Raw genomic sequence first — 24,888 nt, forward strand, 5'->3', positions numbered from 1 at the left:
AATAATTGTTAGAGAGCGTTATTACACACGAAAGTGGGATAAATGGGTAAATTCATGTAGTTCCAAGTAGTAACTTAACTCATGATAGAAAAAGCCAAACATCTTTTTAATAACAAAACCAAGCCAAAATGGAATGTAAAATAATAGATCACGATTTTTAAATACCTTCAGCCACCAACGATGATATAGTATATAAATAAGGCCGACATAACGACATATTATGCAAAACATACATAAATAATACAAAATGGCATTTAAATTATTACGTATTTATATCCGTTACTTGAAGAGTAAACGGGAATAGTAGTATATAACAGGTATACGTTTATATATGTATACATATATATATATATTCTATAAGTATATATATTCTTGATTAGGTTCACTACCCGAGTGGCTCGGTCCATGTCCTTCCGTTCGTCCGTCTGTCCATCCGTGTGAACGTCGAGATCTAGTGAACTATTAAGGCTTGGAAGTTGAGATTGGGCAGGCAGATTCTACATTGTGCAAGATGGTTTTAGAACGTTGATCCACCAAATCCTCCTGTTTTTTTTTTAATTGTAATACATGCCAAAACATGTTTTATTCATTGCCATAATTGACAAAAGTATTTGACGCCCACAAACCGCCCGAGCCAAACTTTTGTAAAATATGATATTGATTTATTTTAGTATTCTTCCTCTCAACCTTTATCGAGATTTCGAAAGAAGCTAGAAAAGTTTCCCTCATACTTCCGCCAGCTGAGTGGCGATAATTTCATTGTCGAGCAGCTCGATTAAACGTTCAAGCTTGTTTCAAATGAATGTACTAAAAAACTGTTACATTTAATAAAGAGCAATGTTGAAATACTTGTTTATTAAAACATTAATTATTGAAGAAATTCGCGATTAATATGATTCCGAGGTATCCAAACGTAGAAGCAAAATTACTCAAATTTTGTTGTCTTTTCAAGTTCATTTATTGTCTTATCCAAGAAGCACCCACTTCGTTTCAAAACCTCAAATTTGTTTCCGTATGGTTGAGGTAAATATACTAGAGTTTTCTTTTCCATATTTTTATGTTTGGGATAACTTCTTTGGATAACACAGTTGCACGATCTGGAAACAGAGCCGCAGTGCCGCACCGCAATGCAAAGTCCGCAGCCAGTTGCATGATGGCGCACATTTATCGCCGCAAACCGCAGCGGAACAGATAACTGATGTGGCTGCAGATGCTGCAGTGCGGCGCCACCGACTCCAGAAGCCTCCGAGCGAAATGTCAAAATGCCAGCCAGAAAGCCAGAACCCGAGATGAGATAGTGGCAGAAGCAGCAGCAGTGGCAGCAGCAGTGGCAGAAGCAGTGGCACCACAAACAGGGCCCAGATAGCCGTCATGCTTGGTCATGGACGCCAAATGGTTGACAGACTCTCCCGACAGCTGCAATGGCGCAGGGGCAGGGTTTGCATGTGGCTTATGGCTGAGGGCTTCTGAACGGGGATCAGGGCTCCCGACCAAGTTGCATCGGGGGTCCGGAGAGGCTCCGCCTGTTTTTCAACCGCTTTTTGCCGATTGGCCAGAACGGGTTGGCCGAGTGCCGCAGAGCGAGACAACAGGGCGCATGAGCTATGTTCGCATGGAGAGCGAGCGAGTGGCCACCAACTGAATGGTGGCTCGAGTGAGACGGAGTCACTTGGCTGCCGAGTGGAAGTGGGACAGAACAGGGCTTAAGAGCAGGCTTAAAGCCAGTCATTGTCATTGTCTCTCTTTGGGCCACACTCTCTCTCTCTCTGGGCCAATTCTGCAACACGTGTTGGCGTGTTGGTCTGCGTGCAAAATAACCGAGTTTTTTAGCCGCTCATCCGACGCGTATTTTGTTAATTTAATTAAACAAAAACGTTTTGTTTGTGTTTTTTCTTCATTTGTTGCTGCGCAAATGGTTTTTGCCCCGTCGCCGAGCACAAAATGAAATTGGAATCGCGCTCGTGCACAACTTTGAATATGTTGAGCTCTCTCAAATGGCCGCTGCCACCGATATTTCTGCTTTTGCTGTCGATTTTTGCCGTCTTTTGCGACATTTGCGCTTTTTGCGGCATCTTGTGTTCCTCCGATTGCTGTACATGTTGTATCTGCCGTTTAATGACTTGCGCCGTTAAGTTTTAATTGAAATATCACACATTTGACCACTGCAAATTGCTATTGTAATTGTCAGCTGGGTCTCACTGAGCATTGGGAATTTATCGCATTTTCGAGTAGAAACATGCGGGAATTTCAAGCACATAATACACATACAATTCACTTAAATATTTGCGTTTGTTTTCGAACACAAGACGTACTGAAAGTTGAATATAACTCTGATACAATTTTCTTTTTATTATAGCTGAAAATATTGGTATATTTTAATATTCTAAAGCTATCTTTCGGAATTTAAAAGGGAAGAATAAGGAGCATATAAGTCAGCAGCTATTCGATAACCTTTACTAAAAAATAAGGTTAAATGTATAAATGCCTCCTAGTCGCTCTCAATATGCTTGTTAAATCATAAATATATTGTTCATATGGTACCCAAAATCTTGAATATCATACGGACGGACATTGAAAAAAGGACTCGACTAGTGGACCTTTAATAATTTATTCTATTTATTAAGGTTTCAAAAGGAATCGTTCAGTAATTCCTCTGAACTTAACCTAATGTGTGATAAAGATAAATGAGACCAAGTGGTATCTTAATTATAAAGTACAAAAGAAAGAAAAATCTAGTCTAGTTATCAATTACTTAAAATGTAATATGTTATATTATCCTCCGGGTAAGGAGATCGCTGGGGTGTACCCTCTTCAGTCTTCGGAGAGAGATGGGATCAGCTAGGATAGTTGCTAGTCGGTTCGGGTGTGCCATAAGCCTGTCGGCATAACGGCTGCTATGGAAATTAATCTGATCCCCAAGAAGGGTAACTGGCTTAGAATATAGAATAAGGTCGGAAATGCTTTTTGCTACACGTAACATGCATCTTAGCAAACGTACTATAATCTTTTTCTCATGAACATAAATGAGTACTAAGTACCAGGTCATTCCTTCATCTTAATAACGGAAAAAAGATCTAAATAACATTTTTTCAAAAACTAGGTTAATTTCCAAAAAAAAAAATCAACAAGTAATTTGTAAACGGAAGTTTTTCCAGCTTTAATTCGGAACTCGCATGTTTGTCGGCCAACAGTGTAACTGAGAAAGCTGGAAAGCTTCCGCACGTGACTTCCGCGACTATTGTCGATCGTACTGATGATCCCAGTGGCAATTGAAGAGGCTCATGTCCAACTTGGCTGTCAGCCCGAAGAGTTAACGATTGCAGCGGTAATTGGAGCCAAGTCAGCCCGTCGAGGCGTAGGCGATTAAAAGACGATTATTTCAATTTTAGCCCGAGAAATAATGATGCCAGCAGACGATGGATGGATGGAAGATGCTGCCCAGGTAGGTCTTGCGCTCGAAGAAAAAGCAGTAACCTGTCAACGAATTCGGCGTAGCTGTTATGTTAATGCGCCAAAACCGTTGACATTTATTGGCAGTTATTTATGGCGGACACTTCGCGCGGACTCTTGGCGGACACCATTTTGGGACCTGGCCATTTTGGTGGCCAGCACTGCCCGACTATGGAAAATTCTATAATTGTGCAGGTGACAACGCGAGTGGCACGCGCTGCTGACGCTGATTAGAGGCAGTTGCACCTGCAGCTGCACTCGCCGCTGTGGCAGATACTTCATCTCGAGTCACGCTCGATTTTGCGCTGGCATATGACCATAAAGATATTATTAATTATGACAATATTGGAGTAGAAGTGTAAGCACAGAGCCACGGCCCTGAAAAGGAAAGCCGCGATACTCCCTCGAGAATTTAACATTGTGATGCGATCAGATGTTAGAATGCAAGTCGTGGTAAGCTGACAGCGAAAATGCAAATTGTGCATTTTAACTTTTAATAATAAATCAATTGGAAAAGATTCATTTATGCCGTAAAATTTTTAAAAGTTAATGCAATATATCGGTTCGGAAAAAGTGTGATTCAAATTTTAAAATATTTGTTGTTTCTTAAAAAATTCCTTTAATTCCTGAGTGTACGATTAAAATTATTGTGATATTTTAAGTTTCGAAGATATACAAAATTGTGCTATTTCCACTTCACTGTACTTAGATTGCAGAGAGAAAAACAATTTTATTGTATTGGTATTTTGCACCTGTGAGATTTGCTTGTGAGATGCTTGACTAATGAGTTTATTAGTGTTTATATGGTCTGGAGTAGAGCAGTCGGCAAGGCATATTCAAATGAAATCGACGTTCCTGTTCTGGATCGAAGCGATCTTCCAGGAAATATCGATATCGAGGCACGTGTCATCTCCTGACTATCTGATGAGATGCCCATATATGATGGGTGTGCGATTTGTCACAGCGACCAAAATGGGGCATTCAATGCTGGTCTAGTCGGCGATGGGCTTGTGAAAATATTTCACTTCATAGTCGGAGAACGCTTTGTATTCGATGGTGGACTACCATTTTATTTGTTCAAGATATAACTATTGATATTAAATTAATTTAATTTGAGCGTTAAAATAAATAATTTTTTGTTTATTTTTGTAATCTTACATTTAAAAACATCTGTCTTAAACTGATAATAAACGATTACACCTAAGCATGACCGAAGATTATGGTAGAGAAGGATATTATTATAGCTCGTCCCTTGTGCGGTTGACCAAAGTGTACCGGTGCTTGGATGGCTTAAGGTCCTTAAACTTGGACTCGTGGACAACTGGCAGGTCTTCAGCTGGATCGATTATGGACTCCGAATCTTCTTTAGCCTGCAGGTCCACGTGGTAATTATAATGCAGTGCACCGCTGAACAGGTCATCAATGAACTTTTTGAGGGATCCTGGATCGTAAATGTCCTGGTAGCGTGGAAATAGGTACATGTGCATAAAGGAATCGATTGCGATCACTGGCAAATCACTCAGGGACTTGCCCAAATGGAAAAGTGGGTGCTTAAAGGCTTCTCCTTCGGCAGTCAGGAAAATAACCCTCGTCTCATTTTCCATCTGGCTTTGAATTGCGTTTTTGAACTCCTGTATGGGACTTAGATCGTCTTTGTCGTAAAACAGCAATACAAATGGTAATCCTTCCTCCGATAGCTCTTCTGCATTATCGAAGGTGATCTCTCGTACCAGAGGCACACACGTCTTGTCGATCCAAAAGGTGAGTTCTTTAAAGCTGGTCATGTTGCCCAAGTACTCACTGTACTGGTTTTTGTGATTCGGAATCGAGGGATCGCCGCGGAAGATCAACGCATTCTTTCCTGGCGGTCGGAGGTCCTTAGTCAAGTCACCAAAGCCCACAAGGAAGCTGTCATTTTTAAAATAGTATAATTAGAAATATATATATCAGAAGCTAAGTTAACAGAAACTCCACAAATTGTTTTACAGATATCGATTTACTATGAGTTGTTCAATGGATACAATAAACTCACCTACAATCGTTTCTCAACAGGCTCGCTACCCTGCGATAGTTGTCATATTCAGCATGATCCTTGGAGGTAAAATAACCAATGACTATTCCATAGCCAACATCCACGTTTTTAAGCTCATCAATGCTATGGAACTCTTTGATTGGGTCTGATAGCTCCTTTTCCACAAACTGGAGGAAGGCCTCCACCGATCTCTGGCCACGGTATTCCTGATTGCCAACCAATCCATTCCTGATGATCTTTATCGTTGGGTACTTAAGTATGTCAAACTGATCGGTCAATATATCTTCAGTGTCGCAGTTTACTTTTCCCAGGATCACACGGCCGTTTTCAGGGAATTTCTGTAGAACCTTCGCCGCCGCCTCCTCAAAAATGGGCTGCAAAATCTGGCTAAAACGGCACCAATCCGTGTAAAAACTGAGCAGAACCAATTCATTAGAATCGATTATTCCTTGCAAGTTTTCGTGGGTCACCGCCACCACCGAAGAGTTTCCCGCGACGAGAGAAAGTAGGGATACTAGGATCGCCAGCAAATAGAGGACATCCAAACTGCCGACCACTTTCATGTTCAACTACTTACTTTTGGGGAACTTTTTTTTGAATAAGTCTGATTTCGACATGAAAAGATCTTAAGTAATATGCATAAAAATTGAATTTTTCGCACCTTAATTGCAAACTTATGTATTTGTACAATACAATACAAGAACGAGCGCCTCGACTACTAGATACCCGTTTCGAGCTAGTAGAGGTGTACGGCAAAAATTTTGTTTTATATCGATAGAAAATGAGTGGGGAAAAAATAAGCTAAGCTATAAAAAAAAATTGATTCGATACGTTAAAATTGGAAGGCATAAAACTGCTTCATTGATTTGCTGCGGAAACTCATGCGTTAAAGAACAAACTTCGAAGAAAAATAAACTATTCAGTGAGTAGTGTTTTAAGATCACCGTCCTCTTCCTAAATATTAAACTGATTTTTTTTATTACACCAAAGTAAATCAAGTACATCTAACATGTATGTCAGCACTTTTATAATTTGTTTGATATTTGGTGTTGCAAGCGCAATTCTGATACCTCCGTTCTGTAAGATTGCTAACCATTTTTTATTTCGATACCAAATAAATGAATAAAATTACAGGTGACCTGCTAGTAGTAGATGCACCTTTAAGTAAGCATTGTTAGTTAAATGGTTGCATTTAATATAATTTATACAATTTTAGAGTGCTACAATGCCACTGATTGTGATTGTAAGTAGAACAGCCTATTAAAAGTATCACCGTTGATATAAAGAACACCATCTGAACAAATTTTTAAGCTTATAGGGAGTGCCTGCGTCAGAAATAAAAATATTAGTAAGTACTTATTTATAAATCGATGAGCATGGCTATGATGTTTCGAAGACCTCCCAAATAAAATCCGTTGTCAGCTACACATATAGTACATATATAGTATGGATAAGGAGCTGGGAGACTTGGATGCTAATGACGTATAATGGTCATGGGACGATGTCTGCAGCTTAAGACGAGTTTTCAGCAGACAATTTGGCAAGCTGTCAACGCCACTCACAGTTGAAGGGGGCGTGGCAGTTTGGGGACTTAAAGAGGGTGGGAGAATCGACAACTCGCAGCTAATGATTGTCTGCAAAAGGACATCAATCAATCCGAAGTTAAAGCAAAACCACCCTCACGGGAGAACTCTCCCTCGTTTATGTGGTTCTCACATTAAATAAATAAACAAACTTATAAACTCATTCAAATCATATTTAAAAATCATCGCAGAGCAGCGGGAGCAGTGGCAACAGCTGTCCATTCATGAATTATTAGTTCAAGCTTATCAAACGTGACCAAAATCGGAGCGGAAAAGTTAATAATAAAAAAGGGGCCCAGCTGTTGCTGTTGAAGGGCCAAACAAGTGTGAAAAATCAGCAAAACGAAGGCCCCGGGAAATATTATAACTCCCACCACGAAGAAGAGTGGAAAGTCCTGGCAGGACAACTGGCTCACATGTGCTGCGTTATTATCTTTTGAACTGACCACAAGACGTGTCAACTTGCGGTTCCATCTACTGCCGAAAATATTTCACATATAAATCATGCTAAGAAAAACCCTCTAGACACGTGAGCTTCCCAACTTTCTTTTCCTGCCAGCAAGCCGCTTATAAATTGTTGAACAATATCTTATATCAGATGTTGCAGTGAACGAAAAATGTTTTATATATTGCGTTAATATACGCAATCCCAACATATAGTTTATGTTAGCTAGCTTAATAATAAAAACATATTTAAATATCGTAAGCTATTAGTTTAAATTTGAAATGTATCTTAACTATTCTTTAAGACCTATTTTATATTGATGCGAATCTAAATCTCTTTCCGTCCTGTGTAAAAATCAGCTTATAGTCAGGACGTGCGGGTGGCTTATATGTCCTCAGTTGTGGTCAATACTGCAGGACTTGCACTAACCGGCAGACGTCTTAAAGGCGAGGACTTAAAGGTTTGAGCAGGTCGGGCACCGCCCAAGTTCTTGGCCCATGACTGCCACGGCAAGGTGACGTAATTATAGATGTACTGGTAAGTCGCCAGCCTTCCAGCCAAAGTGCAATGGACGCCAGACAAAGCCACCCTTGCATGCAGCGGACGGCCAACAAACAAATTCGCAACGGGAGCCAGTGTAGCTGCGAAATGTTAAATGTTGAATGCTAAATGGTAAATGGTAAGTGGCAAGGAAAACAAAGTCAAGGTACGAGGCTCTCAAAAGGGTTGACATGGCCAAAAAACCGGGTATCCAAGTGGGCGTAGACCAGCGCCGTGCGGTTTTTCAGTAATTGATAATGGGTTGGGTCAACTGCAGTGTTGAAAACTTTAGACTGCTAGGCTGTAAAATAGTTATGTCATTTATTTTTTAATTTATGTGCTTTAAACAATTTTATTGGACCTAAAAACCATAATAAAACTTATTGATATCAGATTGCATTTTTGAATTTAAAGTTGCTAAGTTTATGATATAATAAACTTTTTAAATAATAAACTTTATTTTCTTAAAAATATATATATTGAGATGGTTCCAAGTAACTGCGCTCAATACGTACTCTTTATTATAATATTGTAATTTATTATTATATGCGTATAGATATCATTTATTAAAATTTAATAGTGTAATAATAATATGTATTATGTCCAGAAGCCATAATGCTATTATTTTATGTTTTATTCTTTTGATCTAAGTTTTAATCTAGAATCCTTCGGAAAAAATTCAATAATATGTAATGTGTATTTTCTCAGTGATGGGATAAGTCGTTCTAAGAATTATTCCAAAAGTCATGTCTGAAAATAGCTATTTTGGTAGCGCTGCTCCAGTGTATCTAAGGGATACGCGTTCGAGTTGGCAAGAGTTAAGTTGTCGCAGCTCGGTATCTTGTAATCTGGCAGCTCCAAGACGCTGCGACACATTAGCATAAAATCATGATTAAGATACGAAACTTCTCCTGGCAGTGCGTATACGTATCTATGCTTTAATGAGCATAAGTATCTTATGGGTAATTAACGCACAGAAGACAAACGTAAATCAAGGTTATCTTACGCCCAGTGTTTAGATTGTGGAGCCAGCAAATCCCTTTGTAAAAAATTGCAGTGTGGACATGAATCCGCTTAAAATGCAATTTGTTGAATTGTAGCACGGACATCCTTTTTATTTCCTTCTTTTCGGCTAGACATTTCCGTTTGACGCAGTTTCTGGATGGTTGCAGCTAGTGGGAAAGTGTCATTAGCATTGATTAATTCGTCCGGCGATTTACATGGAAAAACAATCAATCAACACGTCCTGCTCGTCCTCCATTAGTCAATCTCGAGATTGAGATTGAGATGCACAGCGCCGCTTGAACTGCTAGCGAGTGTCAACCGGGCAAAGCCATTCCAAGCTGTCCATCTGCGCTCTCTTCCGTGGATGCCATCCATCCCATCCATCCCCCCGTTTTAGGGACATTAGCAATCGCAATCGTCTGCCGTGGGGCACATCATTAACGGTTTTCTAGGGCGGCTCATCAACAAGGCCAAAATGTTTATGGAGCTGCTCTTGCCAGCTTTTGATTTAATGAATTACCACGCTCCCACCTCGTGTGAGGCAAAAAGTTGCCACACTCAGTCTCAATGTACTAAAATTAAAGCTAGCTTTATAGTTTAAACCGGCGGAAACCGCGGCGCAATCTAAGGTGTATCTCAACAAGAAATTTATAATGAGGTCAACAAGATATTTAAATAAAAAACCTATAAATATATTAAGTCTGCCAAAGGATTCGACAAGGCGCGTATAAATATAGTTTATAACATATTTAAAAGTTAAACCTACTCTGACTTAATGTTGTATGCTTATCGTAAAACGAAATTAAACACCTAATAGCATTAAATTAGATAGAGCTTGTTCTTGATTCATGTTCATATCGTATAACTTTTTTTTTACATCTCCAGCCCTGACTGCTCGTTCTATGCCTCGGCTAGATCATCGGAGGCATAATTAAGCCACATCAATGTCGTGTTAAGTAGCTGGCCGACTAATGATAGCAACATTTGCAACAAAAGCCAATTGTTGAGGGTCAGCAACTTGGCAAGAAGAGGGGGTTCTGGACATGTCGGAAAACGGAAGCCCATGCCAAGCATGGGGACTTTAATTTTTATGCGTGAAAACACAGGCCAACAAAGACCCATAAAAAATAAAACAAAACAACAGGCAGCGACCACGGGCGGCACTTAAAATGCGAGACATTCATTTTTCTAGGACTGAAACAGACAGAAGGACGAAGGCGGTGCCAGGCGGAAGGACATGGGGAAATTCAATTAGCCTGAGAACTTTCGGGTTGGTTTCACCGTTTTGGGGCAACGTTTGCTTAGGTAATGTTTCAATTAATTCGGTCCCCGGACCTCAGATGCTTTGTCCATCCTCGCTAATGATGCTTAGAGAGCGGGTGGTCCTTGCAGGGGCGATAGCATTAGATGATCCTTAAGGATGATGCATGGGATTTACGCAGCTCGCAGAACAAATCAAATCAATTGCTCGCAATTAATAACACCAATTCGGGCCCATTGATCCAGACTGCGACAGCATTTCATTATTTGTTATATATTTCAAAGATATTTATTTGATAAACGCCGCCGACGTCGCCGTCAGACGCCAAAAATCTCATCGCTTTAAGTGGCTCATTTCGGCAGGAGAGTCGCATGGGGCATGGGGCATGTGCATGGGGCATGGGTCCTTCGCAGTCACAACCGCAGGCAACAAACCAACACCAAGCCAGAAAAAAACGAGCAGGGCTCCACGGCTACCGGGTAACATATCAAAACGCCGCAAATGGGCAGAAAAAAATAAAATCATATGAACACAAAGTGCCAAAAAAAGGCAAACATGCGACGTCGTCTAAAGGATTTGCCCCATGGCAGGCAACGGCAAAGACAAAGTAGCTGTGGACCCGCCAGAAAAACCAAAGAACTGAAAAAGACCCAAAAATGTGCTGAGCCAAGCCACGCTGTGGATATATATATATTCGGGAATTTATGCCGCGATTTTGAAATGAAAAAAAGCACGGGAAAAAGACCGAAAAATAAAAGTGAAATAAAGTCAAGAAGGAATCGCATTTGCAGCGGCAGAAGTCAGAGGAGGATCGCGAATTCGGTAGCCCGCAAATGTCAACCAAATAAATATGAGGACCTCATTTGGGTAACGCCCTGGCGAACAATGGATACCCTGTTTGTGATGGAGTCCTTGGGAACGAAGCTTGAGTTAGACGTACTGAAAAATATATATCTATATATGTTTTTATAAAAGTAATATATTCCTAATAAAAACACGTTTAAAAATTTTTTACGTGGCCAAGTTAATTTCAAGAAATCTTTATAGCAAATGAGAGAAATGTTTCTCTTTAACTTTTGACATTATTTCTAGCAGGGTCCAAAAAAATCTTGAGTTTTAGTTTTAAGAATAGTACGTATGCTGTCGTCTTCATGAGCATTAAGTATTAATTAAAGATATCTTCTGATAAAGGGTATTCCTTAGTTCAAAAACTGTCCTGCCCAGCAAGTGACTCACTGGTGGGACGCTCCCTGCGCTTCCGACCTAAAGCTGCAGTTGAAGCTCACACTAGGCAGCGTTAATCCAATATGTGATTACGAGTGTTCTGACTTTAAGCATCTGTTAAATTGGCTAAGACCCGTCTCAGTGTGCGTGTGAGCCAGCGTATGAGTTGGCCTTTGCCAGTGCTGGTAGCCCCCGCTGCCACTTTGTAACTGTTGTCACTTTTATTGCCCTGGGAATGTTTTTGTCCACTGGCTCTGCACACGCCCCGCAAAAAAAGAAGTTATTTTTTCTGTCCCCCTCCGATTCCATCTCCTTGACTTGGCGACTGGGTGTCCTCCGTACTCGGCTAAACAAAAGTTTTGTCGATGATTTTATTGACCAATTTTTGGGTGCGTAAGTTCCGTATTTTTTTCGTATTCCTTCGCTTAGGAGCAATGTTTTTGCATGCCAGTGAGAAGACAGACAATCAGGAATCGAATTCGTTTATTTCGGATTTTCTTGCTTGGATGTTTTTATGGTTTTATTTCTTTATCTGCGGGGATTTAAAGTTTTATTGTGATTTAAACACTTGTTAATCGTGTGTGCATATGTCAATTTGCTGTCGCCTTGTTTGTATGTGTTTGCTGGGGTCAGACTTGGTTTTTGTGAGTCTGGGGACTAAGATGTTATGGTTTATTTTGCCAGTCAGGGAAATGAAAAAGTTAAGCGGGCTTAGAAAAATGCTCTTGAGTTGTTAACACATTTGTTCGTCGTTAGATTGTTGAAGTTAAATCTACAACTTTAATGCAAGAAATGAATTTTGTGACGGTTACATAGTATTACAACATTAGATAAATAAATAAATAAAAAAAATCCGATGGAAAGTTAAAAACAATTTTTAATGTTCGTGTTTTCTGCTACAATAAATTACTTTGATGGGGACTTAGAAATATATCTGGAGAATATTTAACTAGTTCGCCCCCCTAATTGATTGATTCTCTTTCTACATTTTATCCAATTTGTGCTGAGTGGTTGTGTATCTAAGTCGAAATTTACATTCGCGTAATTTGTGTCACCACCAGCACCGTGGCACTGGCATCTGCAATCCATCGTTTCATTGATAAATTGTCCAGTCCGCGGAGATCTGGGCCAGTTATCTGGACAGGTTCAAGCCACTCAGCTGTATTGGAGGCAATCACTTCGCTTCAATCTGCGGGTGACGACGAGCTCCTGACCAACTCGAACTCCAGCTCCAGCTCCAGCTCCACTGCTACATCTGCTCGACTCCAGCCGGACGAACGATTGTAATCAAAATACAACAAATTAAGGGGAGAGGAGCGAGGAGAGTGTGCGTGAGAGCGGGCCGGGTACCTTTTTTAAAATATTTATTTATGCAATTATTTTGCAAGTAGCTCAAAATAAATAAATGAAATGAAATAAAATAGCAGACCCGGCTAACCGCGTACCTGGGACGGGTTCCAAGTGCCCGGACACGACTTCAATTGACGAGGCAGTAAATTAAAATTTAAATTTATGCCATTCGCCAGTGGAAACTGCTGCCAGAAAGGCCGCACGGAGCCAAGTCGGTGTCCCGAAAACGGAGAGACAGGGCACAATTAGGTGCAGCTCAAGGTGCGCCCCAGAAGGCTTTCAGGTGGTGAGTAGACGTGGCCGAGTGACCAACGTCCGGCGGTGGGGATGGGGCGCGGTATCGGCCATGTCATCACTTCTATTGTCATCATCTCGCGTCATCTTTCTGTCAAAAATGTATTTATTTATTTGTGCATTGCAAATGCATTGCCGAGCCCTGAGTGAATCGTCATCGCGGCCACTCGCGGTGCTCACCTGCCAACAGGTGTTGTTTGAGCCCTCGCAGACGCGTTTTGACCCAATTAGTTGTGGCCGGTTACAATGTAAGCGCAAAGTTTATGGCTCGTAAATGTCGTCTGTGGCCTGTTTTAATCATGTTGCATTTAAAACGGTCGACACTAAGTCGTATACGTAATGCATTCGACCACATAATTAGCATATGCATTTTTTCAAGCTAAACTTTTTAAAAATTTTATAAAGATTCTGGCAACATGCGTCTAGATATTGAGATCTCAAAATATTTCATTTTTCTAGTACTCTTAGCACCTGGAAAACAATGTTTTTAAATTAAGGTAAGTTACTTTCACATTTTACAACCGCAATTTTTGAAGTAGGTACCTTTCTATTTTTTCTTAGAGGATATGTGCTCTGTTTTTTATCAGTGCAATTTCCTGTTAATGTGTGAACCCGCAACTCGTTTCACACAATTTCAACCGCAAATTACAGGGCGATTTTCGTGTACGATTCGAGATACTGCCATTCTACACTAATTATAACTGTGAAGTTGTAAATCCACCAAAAACAAGGAAGACCAGCGGAAACCACCCAGATCCGCTTGCGATACAAAGACATCCTCGACCGCCAAAAGGGGGCCATAAATGGCAATCAACAGACAATCAATGGGTTAAACCCTTTTTGCTTTATGATCCGAAAACAATTTAAGCTTTTATTTGTTTTTGATGCCACCACAACAAGTAATCAGAAGCCGCCAACCTGTCTTCCAAATGGTAGCAAATCAAATTGGCCAACAGCAAAGCAGGGCTTACCTGCCTGCACCGACCTGGAGCGTGGAGCTAAGTGCAATGAGCATACATCATGGCCAGAAGTTGCATTTGGACACTGGCCGAGTACGAGTGCAATTGATGGATCACCGAAAACCGACTGCCCGCAATCGTTGCTGCTGCAGTTGCTGTTTCTGCTGCGGCAGTTACTGCAGCACTTGCAGTGGGACCAGCGCCAAATGAGTTGAGAAGCAGTTGCGTAAAACGAAACCAGCGATAATGATCATGCCAAGCGCAGAACGCGTTAAAGATTTCAACGTCGTCATCAGCAGCAAACAGAAGCGGCTCGCTACAGTGGGCACTCGCTGGAAGCATCCTCTCACCGACCAACACAGAAATGATGAAGTCGGGTATAAAATTCACAATCCCATAAAGCCTTAGTTAAATTAAAAAAATTACTTTTATTTGAGCTAAGTGCTTGCAAAATAAGAACATACTAAAAATTAAAAATAGATAAACCTTTTGCAAAATATCTTAAGAAATTTGAATATAGTTTAACTCAAAACACACAAGCTATTTTTTCCAAAATATTACACATTAAGTGTGCATATTGTTTATATATAAGCAGCTCATTTCACACTGCTTGCACTATTACTAGATTTCACTGCATCTCACATCTGGAGTCTTCTTCAGCTCCTGACCCATCGGCGACCGGACGTAGTCGCTGGCCAAGTGCGATTGCAAATGCACGGAATTCTCATTGAGCCCCCATCCATGGTAGTCATCCCCCCAAAGCAGCTGCCTCTCCCCCTTCCCGTAGTTGGCCGGCCATTAACGCGGCTTGGCACTTGGCTTTGGCGATCGGCTACCGTTGCTACCGGTTACTTCTTGGCCATCTCCATCTCCATCGGCCGGCACTTCTTCCTCAGAATACCGAGTACCCCTTCCATCGCTTCCTCCGCTGATGAGTTTAGTGCCGCTCACTCGTCAATGATTTGTACTTTTTTCCCGGTGGCCAAAGCCCTCTGCCCGCTGCCTGACGAAAATCATAATAATCATAATAAAATGCAGCTATATCCATTTTAACACCAAAAATACGAGTATGTCTGGCTACGCCGCTCAGCCGCTCCGTGGGTGCTGATCGGTCGGGAGGAGCGGAGGACCATTGAAGGATTGGCGTTGTCATGTCCATTTTGGCCCTTCGCACCTATGGAGAATGGCCTGTCGCACTAAACTCAATGATTTGTGCTAGGCATCCACGGTAGCCACTTCTGGGTGGTTCTGGTAATTAAGTGTGCTTAACGTGCTGAAACTATGAGTTGAACTTCGTGCTAATGCTAATGGAAAGCTTCCTATTCGGTTTGAGATGTATGCTCATAATGGTGACCCATGAATAGCCATATGTGATGAAAATATAATACTGTTTTATTGCAAATCTCTGATAGAAGCGTGTAGGCGTCACTAGGACCTGAATACCTAATCATAGCTTTCTATCTTTTATAGATCCTGTTAAACGACAAATCTCCCACACACTTTTCAACACACAACACATACACACACATAGACCTCACACTCTGCTCTCCAATCCTAGCCCCCCACGCCAAGTGGAAAATACTAAACGATCTTCACGGTAGCGACCATTTCCCTATTATCACAACACTATTCCCAACAACCAATCCACAAAAATTCTACAGACCCTTTTTTAAACTCAAAGAAGCCAACTGGGAACAGTTCAACGCTCTTACCCACCAAACCAACAAGAAATACCCCACCTCCCACAACGTAAACAAAGAAGCCGCTCTAATCAACAGAATCATCCTTTATAGCGCAAACCTCTCCATCCCACAAACCTCACCTAACACACATCCATACAGGGTTCCATGGTGGAACAAACACCTCGACCAATTACGTAAAGAAAAACAACTTGCCTGGAAAAAATTAAACCGCACAATTACTGTTGACAACATTCTAGACTATAGACGCAAAAACGCAATATTTAGATACGAACTAAAAAAGAGGAAAAAAGAAGCTTCCAGCTCTTTCACCTCAACCATCCATCCCACTACTCCCTCATCCAAAATATGGGCCAATATAAGACGCTTCTGCGGACTTAACCCAGCAAAACAAATTCATGCCATCACAAACCCAGTAAATAATGAGACTACATTGGCTAGCAACGAAATTGCTAACATATTCGCACAACATTTCTCTGACCTCTCCGGCGACTGGAACTTTTCAGAGGAGTTCCGGAACAATAAATATAGAAACAACCTACATCTCTACACCCCCTCTCCAATAGCCCAAACCATAGAAGAGAACATAACGTATCTAGAACTTAGCTCAGCACTACAAACATTAAAAGGATGTGCTCCAGGACTAAATAGAATCTCGTATCAAATGATCAAAAATAGCTCCCACACAACAAAAAACCGAATAACGAAACTATTTAATGAAATATTCAATAGCCACATACCTCAAGCCTACAAAACAAGCCTAATCATACCAATCCTTAAGCCAAACACCGATAAAACGAAAACTTCCTCATACCGACCCATCTCCCTCAACTGCTGTATAGCTAAGATACTTGATAAAATAATTGCGAAAAGACTCTGGTGGCTAGTGACATATAACAACCTAATTAACGACAAACAATTCGGATTCAAAAAAGGCAAATCGACTTCGGACTGTCTACTCTATGTAGACTATCTCATAACGAAGTCAAAAATGCACACCTCCCTCGTCACTCTTGATTTTTCAAGAGCCTTCGATCGAGTAGGTGTGCACTCCATAATCCAGCAATTGCAGGAATGGAAAACGGGTCCCAAAATAATAAAATACATTAAAAACTTCATGAGCAACAGAAAAATAACTGTCCGCGTCGGTCCGCATACATCAAGCCCGTTACCCCTATTCAACGGAATCCCCCAAGGTTCACCCATATCCGTAATACTTTTCCTCATAGCATTCAACAAATTCTCCAATATCATATCCCTACATAAAGAAATTAAATTCAACGCATATGCCGACGACTTCTTCCTTATAATAAATTTCAACAAAAACACAAATACAAATTTCAACTTAGACAATCTATTCGACGATATAGAAAATTGGTGCTCCTACTCAGGGGCATCGCTTTCCCTATCCAAATGTCAACACCTCCACATATGCAGAAAACGTCACTGCACATGCAAGATAAGCTGCAACAACATCCAAATTCCTAGCGTTACGTCCTTAAAAATTCTAGGAATGACCTTAAACAACAAATACAAATGGAACACACACATAAAACTACTTCTACCCAAACTACACAACAAACTAAATATAATAAAATGCCTATCTAGTCTTAAATTTAATTGCAACACGCATACACTACTTAATGTCGCAAAAGCAACAATTATAGCCAAACTAGAGTATGGTTTGTTTCTGTACGGCCATGCTCCCAAAAGCATTCTAAACAAAATAAAAACACCGTTTAACTCCGCTATCCGTCTAGCTCTCGGCGCCTATCGCTCTACCCCAATAAATAACTTACTTTACGAATCGAATACTCCCCCCTTAGAAATGAAACGAGACCTTCAAATAGCCAAACTATCCCAAAACCTAATCTTCTCCAAAAACACACCAATACATAAGTTCTTGAAGCCTAAAAAAGCTAATAAGAAAAAAACATCAACAATAGACCGAACAATCAAGCTTAGCCTAGAACTTAATCTACCCTACAAACCAATAAAACTCCATAAAAACAGACCACCATGGACCCTCCCCAATCTAATAGACACGTCACTTAGAATCCATAAGAAAGAACAAACATCTCCAGACCAATACAGAAAATTATACGAACACACAAAGAATAACCTCAAAACACATAATTTCATATTCACTGACGGTTCAAAAATTAATTACACAATATCATTCGCCATTACAACGGAGACAGACGTCTTGAAATACGGCATACTGCCCCCATATTCATCCGTCCTCACCTCCGAAACAATCGCCATCCTAGAAGCAATAGAACTTACTAAAAACCGAAGAGGCAAATTTATTATCTGTTCCGACTCCCTATCCGCAGTAGATTCAATTCAAAACACAAATAATAACAGCTTTTACCCAAGCAGAATACGATCGCTAATAACGCAACACGCACCTAAAATTAAAATAATGTGGATTCCTGGCCATTCAGGAATAAAAGGAAATGAACTAGCCGATCAAGCTGCAAAATCAGCAAGCAGTATGCCACTTATCCTCACCCCAAACATAAATACCACAGATATAAAAAAACACCTTAAAGCCGACCTTGCGACAAAACAGAAAGAACACATAATAAACTGCAGTCCATGGTACCAATCTATTAACACGAACACCTCACACACATGCGATTACCTTAAACAATCCCACCCAAATTGGACCAGACTCGACCAAATAAAAATAATACGACTTCGACTAGGACACACAAACATAACCCACCAACACTACCTAAATCCCAATTCAATACCAACTTGTCCGTTTTGCCAAGGTGATATTTCTTTAAACCACATATTAAACTCATGCCCATCCCTCCTACAAACCAAGCAAGATATATTTAACAACACCAACCCTCTAGACCTTCTTAGCAAACCCAATCCAGATAACATACAAAAACTCATACTTTTCCTCAAAGAAACTAAATTATACCACAAAATCTAAAAACAAAACAGGCATTTGTACATAACAAGCCAGCAATTAGTTACCAAATTAGATATTAACTAAATTAAGATTGTAAATAAACATTGTAAATAAATATAGCTGTAAGCCCCGTAGCTAATGCTATACTATCTAAGTTAGTCTAGTTTTGTAAACTATTCTATCTATCATAATAAATAAATAAATAAATAGTATCTTTTCATACGCAACCCTGATCCAGAATATACATACTCTATAGAGTCGGAAATGGTAGAAGGAAGCGTTACTTTAACCAATCTAGTATACCAACGAGTAAATGGAGAGATAGAAACACTTCGTCATAGCAGATACTTGTGTCTATGGCTAGGCTAAATCGCTTATAAATATATTACAAAATAGATTGAAAAAACCTACTTAATTTTTATTTTTATCAAGTATAGATTTCCAATATTTGGCTCATATTCTTCCCTGAGCACAATTGGGCACAAGATAAATAAACAAACCAACGAATATAAACACTTGTCGAACCGCAAAACAAATTTAGTTGTGTATCTGCATCTGCGTCTGAACTTGTGTCTGCATCTGCATATTGATCTTGCAACTTTTCGCTGCTCCGTTGCAGCGATTGATGTTGTCAATCAGAGCAGATTTAAACGAAGGTTAAGAGTTGCATACGTTTAATCGGGCAGATCGGACTTGCAACAGAAATACGAACTGGGGTCCAGAGACCACAAGCAAGTCATTGAAGCGCGTAAAACGCGGCAAGTCCAGGATGCTGCAACGAACCCAATCCGAGTTGTCGGTAATGATGCAAGTTGCCCCAAGATGCAAGATGCCATGTGATAGAGATGCGGCGCCGCTGATTGCGATCGCCGAGCGTTTACTGTTCGCTGTTTGCATTTGTGTTGCAAATTTACAGCTCCATCAGTGGTCGGTCCGCAGGTTGCGGCTGCATCATTAGCCCCACCAAGGTCACGGCAGATCGATGAGGCAATCAGTTCGCGGGGCCAACGGCAAATGGCAACAAATTAGCCAAAGTGATGATGCGTTAAGTGGCAAAGTGGGGAAATCGCCAGTAAGGAAATTAGTTTTGGCGGTTGGCGGCGCAAGCACACAGGGTGTTAGGTCTTTCAAGGGAACGGCGCACTCGTCACATTGCTGTGACAGCTGCCCACACTCCTGGCCACTTTGTCTTTGGCCAATTAAAATCAAATTTCAAAATGTTCCAAATTTTGTGCAAACTGATGACAGTTTAATTGCTGTCCTGACAGCTGCTTTCACTTAGGCACGAGTATCATCATCCGAGATCTGGAGCGAGCTGATATGGGTGTGCTATAGATGTCCCCGTCGATAAGGTCGCACTCTGCAAATTTTGACATTAATTACTCATCAAATTGTGGCCACTTTAAAAGCCCCGGCTTTTTTTCGAAAGTCATTGCCACTCGGGCTTTAAAAGGGTTATCGTTAAGGGCGGCACAATTGTACATAATTGATGAAGCTCACACACCAAGTGTTTTGTATTTTGAGCTGTATTCTGTGAAGTTGTAAATAATTATTCGTATGGACTAGAATATTTATTTATATATGACTTTTCAGATTATTCCTCTCCTTACTTTTCCCATTATGATTTCCTGGCCAGCTAGCTATTATAAACTCAAATCAAACTGCCTCGGTCAACGATTAGCCTTGAGAACGTCTTCGCGATATCATGTCCAGTCTCCCCAATTTATGTGGTATATGCAAATGGGCCAGACAGATAAACACACAGTTCCAGCTACCAATGAGCCGGCCCAGTGAACTTGGCCCAAACGCATTACCGTTAGAAGCGCCTAATTGCCCAAAGGGGAGCTCAATTTGCATGTGATGCCGCCGCGGGCAAAAGCCAGTAGCTCCAATAACTTCAAATTACAAATCATAATGCGGCAGCGCAGGGAAATTAGAATATCAAAATATTTTTTGTCTGCCGATCGGCGGCTACTGCAATTTGTTGGCGATAATCGAAATTGGCCCCAATCACGAAGGCCCCCAAATTGCCGACGATCGTCGCGAGTTCGGGAAACTAACTGTTCATCTTCGATTTTGCATAATCGCTGCGAATTGTGTGCTGCTGTGCCCCTGCTGCAGATCCGAACGATTGCATTAAACAGCAATTAACCTTAATTGATTGCACGATTATCGCCAAATACGGACAGACGGCGGTTTCCCCCGTTGAAATTTCACTTTCGGGCCCTGTGCAATTGTGCGACTTCCGAATGGGATTACAGCCATAGCGCATAGAACACGGCTCGCTCGTCTATCATTAGCATCAAAAAGCTATCATCATCATTACTCGAGCACGAGCTCACAGCTCACACCTTGCACGCGATGAGGCTGAATCCGGGCCGGATTCGATGGTGTTGCTGCTGTTAGATACACACGCAGGCAATAATCATAGGCCACTCATTGGGGCACGGAGGTGTTGCTCTGTGAAGTGCGGCATAATCAGTGGGCAGCATGCAACAACTATTTAGAGTTCTAGGAAGTGGCACATGGCTATGTCATCTTTCACTCAATGTAATTCGTTGTGGATACTCAACTGATGAAACCATTACGCAGGCATTGCTGCTAGTAATATCAAGGAAGAAGTTAGTTAGAACTAGGAAAAGGTTTCTATTATAGAATTATAATAACGAAATTAGTATTTTGCAATTCAATTGATGAGCAACAGCAAAGTTCCATTTACGTACTCGTAAGCTACAGGTAAGTTATCCCCTTTCCGATTGAAGGCTTTCAGCCGGCTGACATAAGTTGACAAACTTTTCCAGCCGCGGCAGTCTGATTCGCTCAATCGAGCGGCAACAAAGTTGGGCTCCAAATAGATATATATCACCAGCTTTAAATATAAATCAATAAGCGAGCAAATGGCAAACGCTGCATGTAAGCACTAAATCAAAGTGTCAATACGGGTAACTGATACACTGGAGCGGAGCGGAGTCGAGTTGGCCAGCGGAAATTGAATTATGCCCCGTTGGACTGCCAGACTTCAGTCTGGACATGCATGAATGAGCGTTTGACTGAATGGCTGCTGTTGCCGCAGTTGCTGTTACTGCTGCTGCTGAGGTGGCTGCTGCGAATGTTGCTGCTGAAACCGCTGCCGCTTTGAGTGACAGACGGCGGACAAGTGGTGCTCGAATCGGGTGCAACCACTTTCGTTGGCCAACGGACATCGCCGACCGGCAGCGGCGACTGTGTGAATCTGTGGTATATTTGCTGGAGTCGGCCAAATCTAATGTCCACGTCTGAACGATTTCCTTTGCAAACCCGTTTCAGCGGGCATTAGATACGATACGCATATGCGATACTATGGTTTATGGTCCACAATTAAAATGGTGAGACGTGAGTGCACAGCCAGGGAAGTGGTTGTGGAGGGGTCGATTTCCCTTTCAAATGACTACGTGTAATTGAAAGAGAAATCCTTTATATTTAGTAATATAGTAACAATAGGAATAACTATGAAACAATCTATTCCCATAATTTAGAAACAACATTCCTTTTCAAACGTGGTTCCATTACTTGGCCCCCTTTGACTAAGCCTCTGTGCCCAAGTGCTCGACAAACGCATTAAATGAAAATTAGTTGCAATAACATGAAAATTCATAGCTTAATATAAGGCACACACACAAGCACACGCGGTAACGAGAAGTAGTTGTTGGCTGACAAAAAACTTTTACTTATACATTCGCCGATTGTGGCAGATTGACATGGGAAAATGGTTATAAAAGGACTGTGCGAAGTGTTGAGTTATGATCTGAGTTTTTGCGCAGTTCGGAACAATAAATAAGCTGATTGATTGTTGGCGCAATTTAATTGAGATGCTACGTGGGTCCGACGTTGACAAATCCAATTACAGCCGATTTCCCATGATCCAGTGTCGCAATATCGAATGAAAGCGAAAGTGTCGCTCATTTGAATACCTGGCTGTCTATCCGCTAGACTGACCACTTTCAATTATCTGACGCGTTGGAAAAAAGTGTTTTCCGAAACGGAAGTGCAAAGTGTTGCAATTACACAGCCCAAGCGGTTGGAGGAGGGGCATAAAGTTAGCCAAGCAGCAACTGCCGAACAATTCGATTTAATAAATCATAATGCGTTTAGCCCGATCTAAAAAGGTCCAATTAGGCCCAAATAGGGCAAATCCAAGGGCTCTTATTAGAACGCAGATGCCAAACATATTTGGCCGACGATTCCGTCCTTCGGCAGACAAATATTTACCAGATATTTGCCCCACAGATTAGCAAAGGCTTGCGGTTGCTAACGGCGTTTTGGGGCACCCAGAGGAATCCATCAAGGGATCATCAATTCGAAGTGACGTATTGCGTTTTCGGAGGCCCAGACTCCAGAGCTCTGGAATGTGCGGACCCAGACCCCAAAAAATAATGCCCAACTAAGAGAACGAAGAGATGTTGGAAAAAAGCCAATAAAACATCAACACGAGCAGAATGATAACAACTAAGTAAACGTCTGTCACTCAGTCGACCTGGCCAGAATTTTGATCAGCCGAAAAGAGGAGATCAAAGGAGATGCACAGGAAGAAATATTTAACATTAAGATCTGATAAATATATGGGAAGATATACAAATCCTAAAACTCATAATGGTAGTATAGACACATATTCTGTCTGTTTCAGTTGCACAGCCTTTTAATCGATTTTCGGGATGTTTCATTAACGGTATCTTGGTTTTTACCAGTGTAGGCACAGATCACATAGGTTCAAGGATCGGGAGTCTTCGATTGATGCCAACGGCAGCTGATCAAAGGCCCCCAAACTTGATTGAAGTCTGAGGGACACTGACGATTGCAGTGCAAATGATAATTTATTAGATTGCGATCTCTGGCCTGGCACAAAAATGTGCCAGTCGCGAATAGAAGATCGGGGCTCCTTTGGCATTTTTATTGAATTAATTTAACTCGTCATTGTCTGCATTTCTAATTAAGCCGAATTAATCATGAGCATCCGATCCAGTCGGAGTGCACTAATTATGCGTAGACCAAACTGGGCTAACCGATCTGGATAGACCTTCCATCCTCCATCTTGAGTTGGTTTTCTGGGCCTCGGGAGCAGCTGCTGGCGGCAGTTTTAAAAGCGTTTTGCCAGCGCGACAATCGCGATGATGAGGTCCGCGATTATGATCAAACACTTGATACCGCAATCGCAATGGGAACTGGAACTTGCAACTGAGGCACAGCATTGTCGAGCTTTGAACCGGGCTCGATCGGGCTTTGATGTCTTCCGACACGCACGACACTCTTAATGCCACTGCTTACCCTTTGGACCCAGACGACGGCCTTGATGGGGAGCCCTCCTCGGTATTTGACCAAAAATGCCAGAACAGTTAGTAATATTTTGAGACAGACTGCTTATAAAGCTGCTTATACCGATGGGAAACCATCGATTATGAATCAGAACCATTCGAACCTAAGAATCCACCACGAAAATTCTTTACTTGAAACACTATTTTAATTAAGTTGCCTATGAGGAGTAATCAAACGCATTTTTGTATAAATAGTCCATTAAATATTCTTCGCTGTTCCTTAATAATCCAATTCACTTGGAATATGTTATCAAATTTGTCTAATGCTCCATGAAATACACCATTTAATTCCCATATAATCCAGTAGGTAATGCTGCAGCAGGCGGCTTTTATACTTGGTTTGGAGGACTCCCTGGCAGACTCATGTCAAGTTTTCTTGCCGGTATGTGTGTGTGTGTGTAACCTGCCCCTTTTTAAACCGCTTAATAAAGTCACTTAAGTCGACCTTTTGACTACGTTACAATTGACACCCAGCACAAACACACGCACACAATGGCAGGCGGGGTGTTTGTGTGTTGACAAAAGTTGTTTTGGACCCCGGGGTGCTGCCATTGTTGCTTCTTTTACAAGACATGTATACACAAAGGGATGGATCGCGGGGTGGATCGAGGGGGGACAGCGTGACAGGCTGTCTTTTGTTGCGGTCAACCGGAAAACTGCAAAACATGTCGCCCGGGCCGCGTCCTCCCTTGTCCTTGTCATAACGACGGCGGGCTAAAAAAAGGATCAGAAACAAGTCTGTCAAGTTTTCAGCTTACAAAATACCTG

General features: G+C 41.3%; 2 protein-coding genes and 1 long non-coding RNA gene across 4 annotated transcripts; 2 read left to right on the forward strand and 1 right to left on the reverse strand.

The window, feature by feature from the left end:
• Window positions 1-4,569: 4,569 nt before the first annotated feature.
• On the reverse strand, window positions 4,570-6,089 carry LOC6727077 (endoplasmic reticulum resident protein 44). The gene is made up of 2 exons (XM_002102438.4): window positions 5,483-6,089; window positions 4,570-5,358 (listed from the first exon to the last, which is right to left on the reverse strand). The coding sequence occupies exons 1-2, from the start codon at window positions 6,043-6,045 to the stop codon at window positions 4,689-4,691; spliced, it is 1,233 nt and encodes a 410-aa protein (XP_002102474.1). The 5' UTR covers window positions 6,046-6,089; the 3' UTR covers window positions 4,570-4,688.
• A 286-nt stretch (window positions 6,090-6,375) lies between these two features.
• LOC27207882 lies at window positions 6,376-6,918 on the forward strand. 2 transcript variants are annotated; one of them, XR_001600614.3, is made up of 4 exons: window positions 6,376-6,561; window positions 6,617-6,646; window positions 6,699-6,725; window positions 6,794-6,918. It is a non-coding gene; the product is annotated as an uncharacterized LOC27207882 (long non-coding RNA). The 2 variants fall into 2 exon arrangements; XR_006541917.1 differs by having other exon boundaries at window positions 6,377-6,561; window positions 6,699-6,918.
• A 5,995-nt stretch (window positions 6,919-12,913) lies between these two features.
• LOC27208940 lies at window positions 12,914-14,647 on the forward strand. The gene has a single exon (XM_016184472.3). It carries the CDS (start codon window positions 14,032-14,034, stop codon window positions 14,356-14,358), a length of 327 nt encoding a protein of 108 aa, XP_016033568.1. The 5' UTR covers window positions 12,914-14,031; the 3' UTR covers window positions 14,359-14,647.
• The last annotated feature ends 10,241 nt before the right edge of the window (window positions 14,648-24,888 follow it).

Source organism: Drosophila simulans, chromosome 3R (genome assembly GCF_016746395.2).
Source record: "Drosophila simulans strain w501 chromosome 3R, Prin_Dsim_3.1, whole genome shotgun sequence".
NCBI classification, from domain to species: Eukaryota; Metazoa; Arthropoda; class Insecta; order Diptera; family Drosophilidae; genus Drosophila; species Drosophila simulans.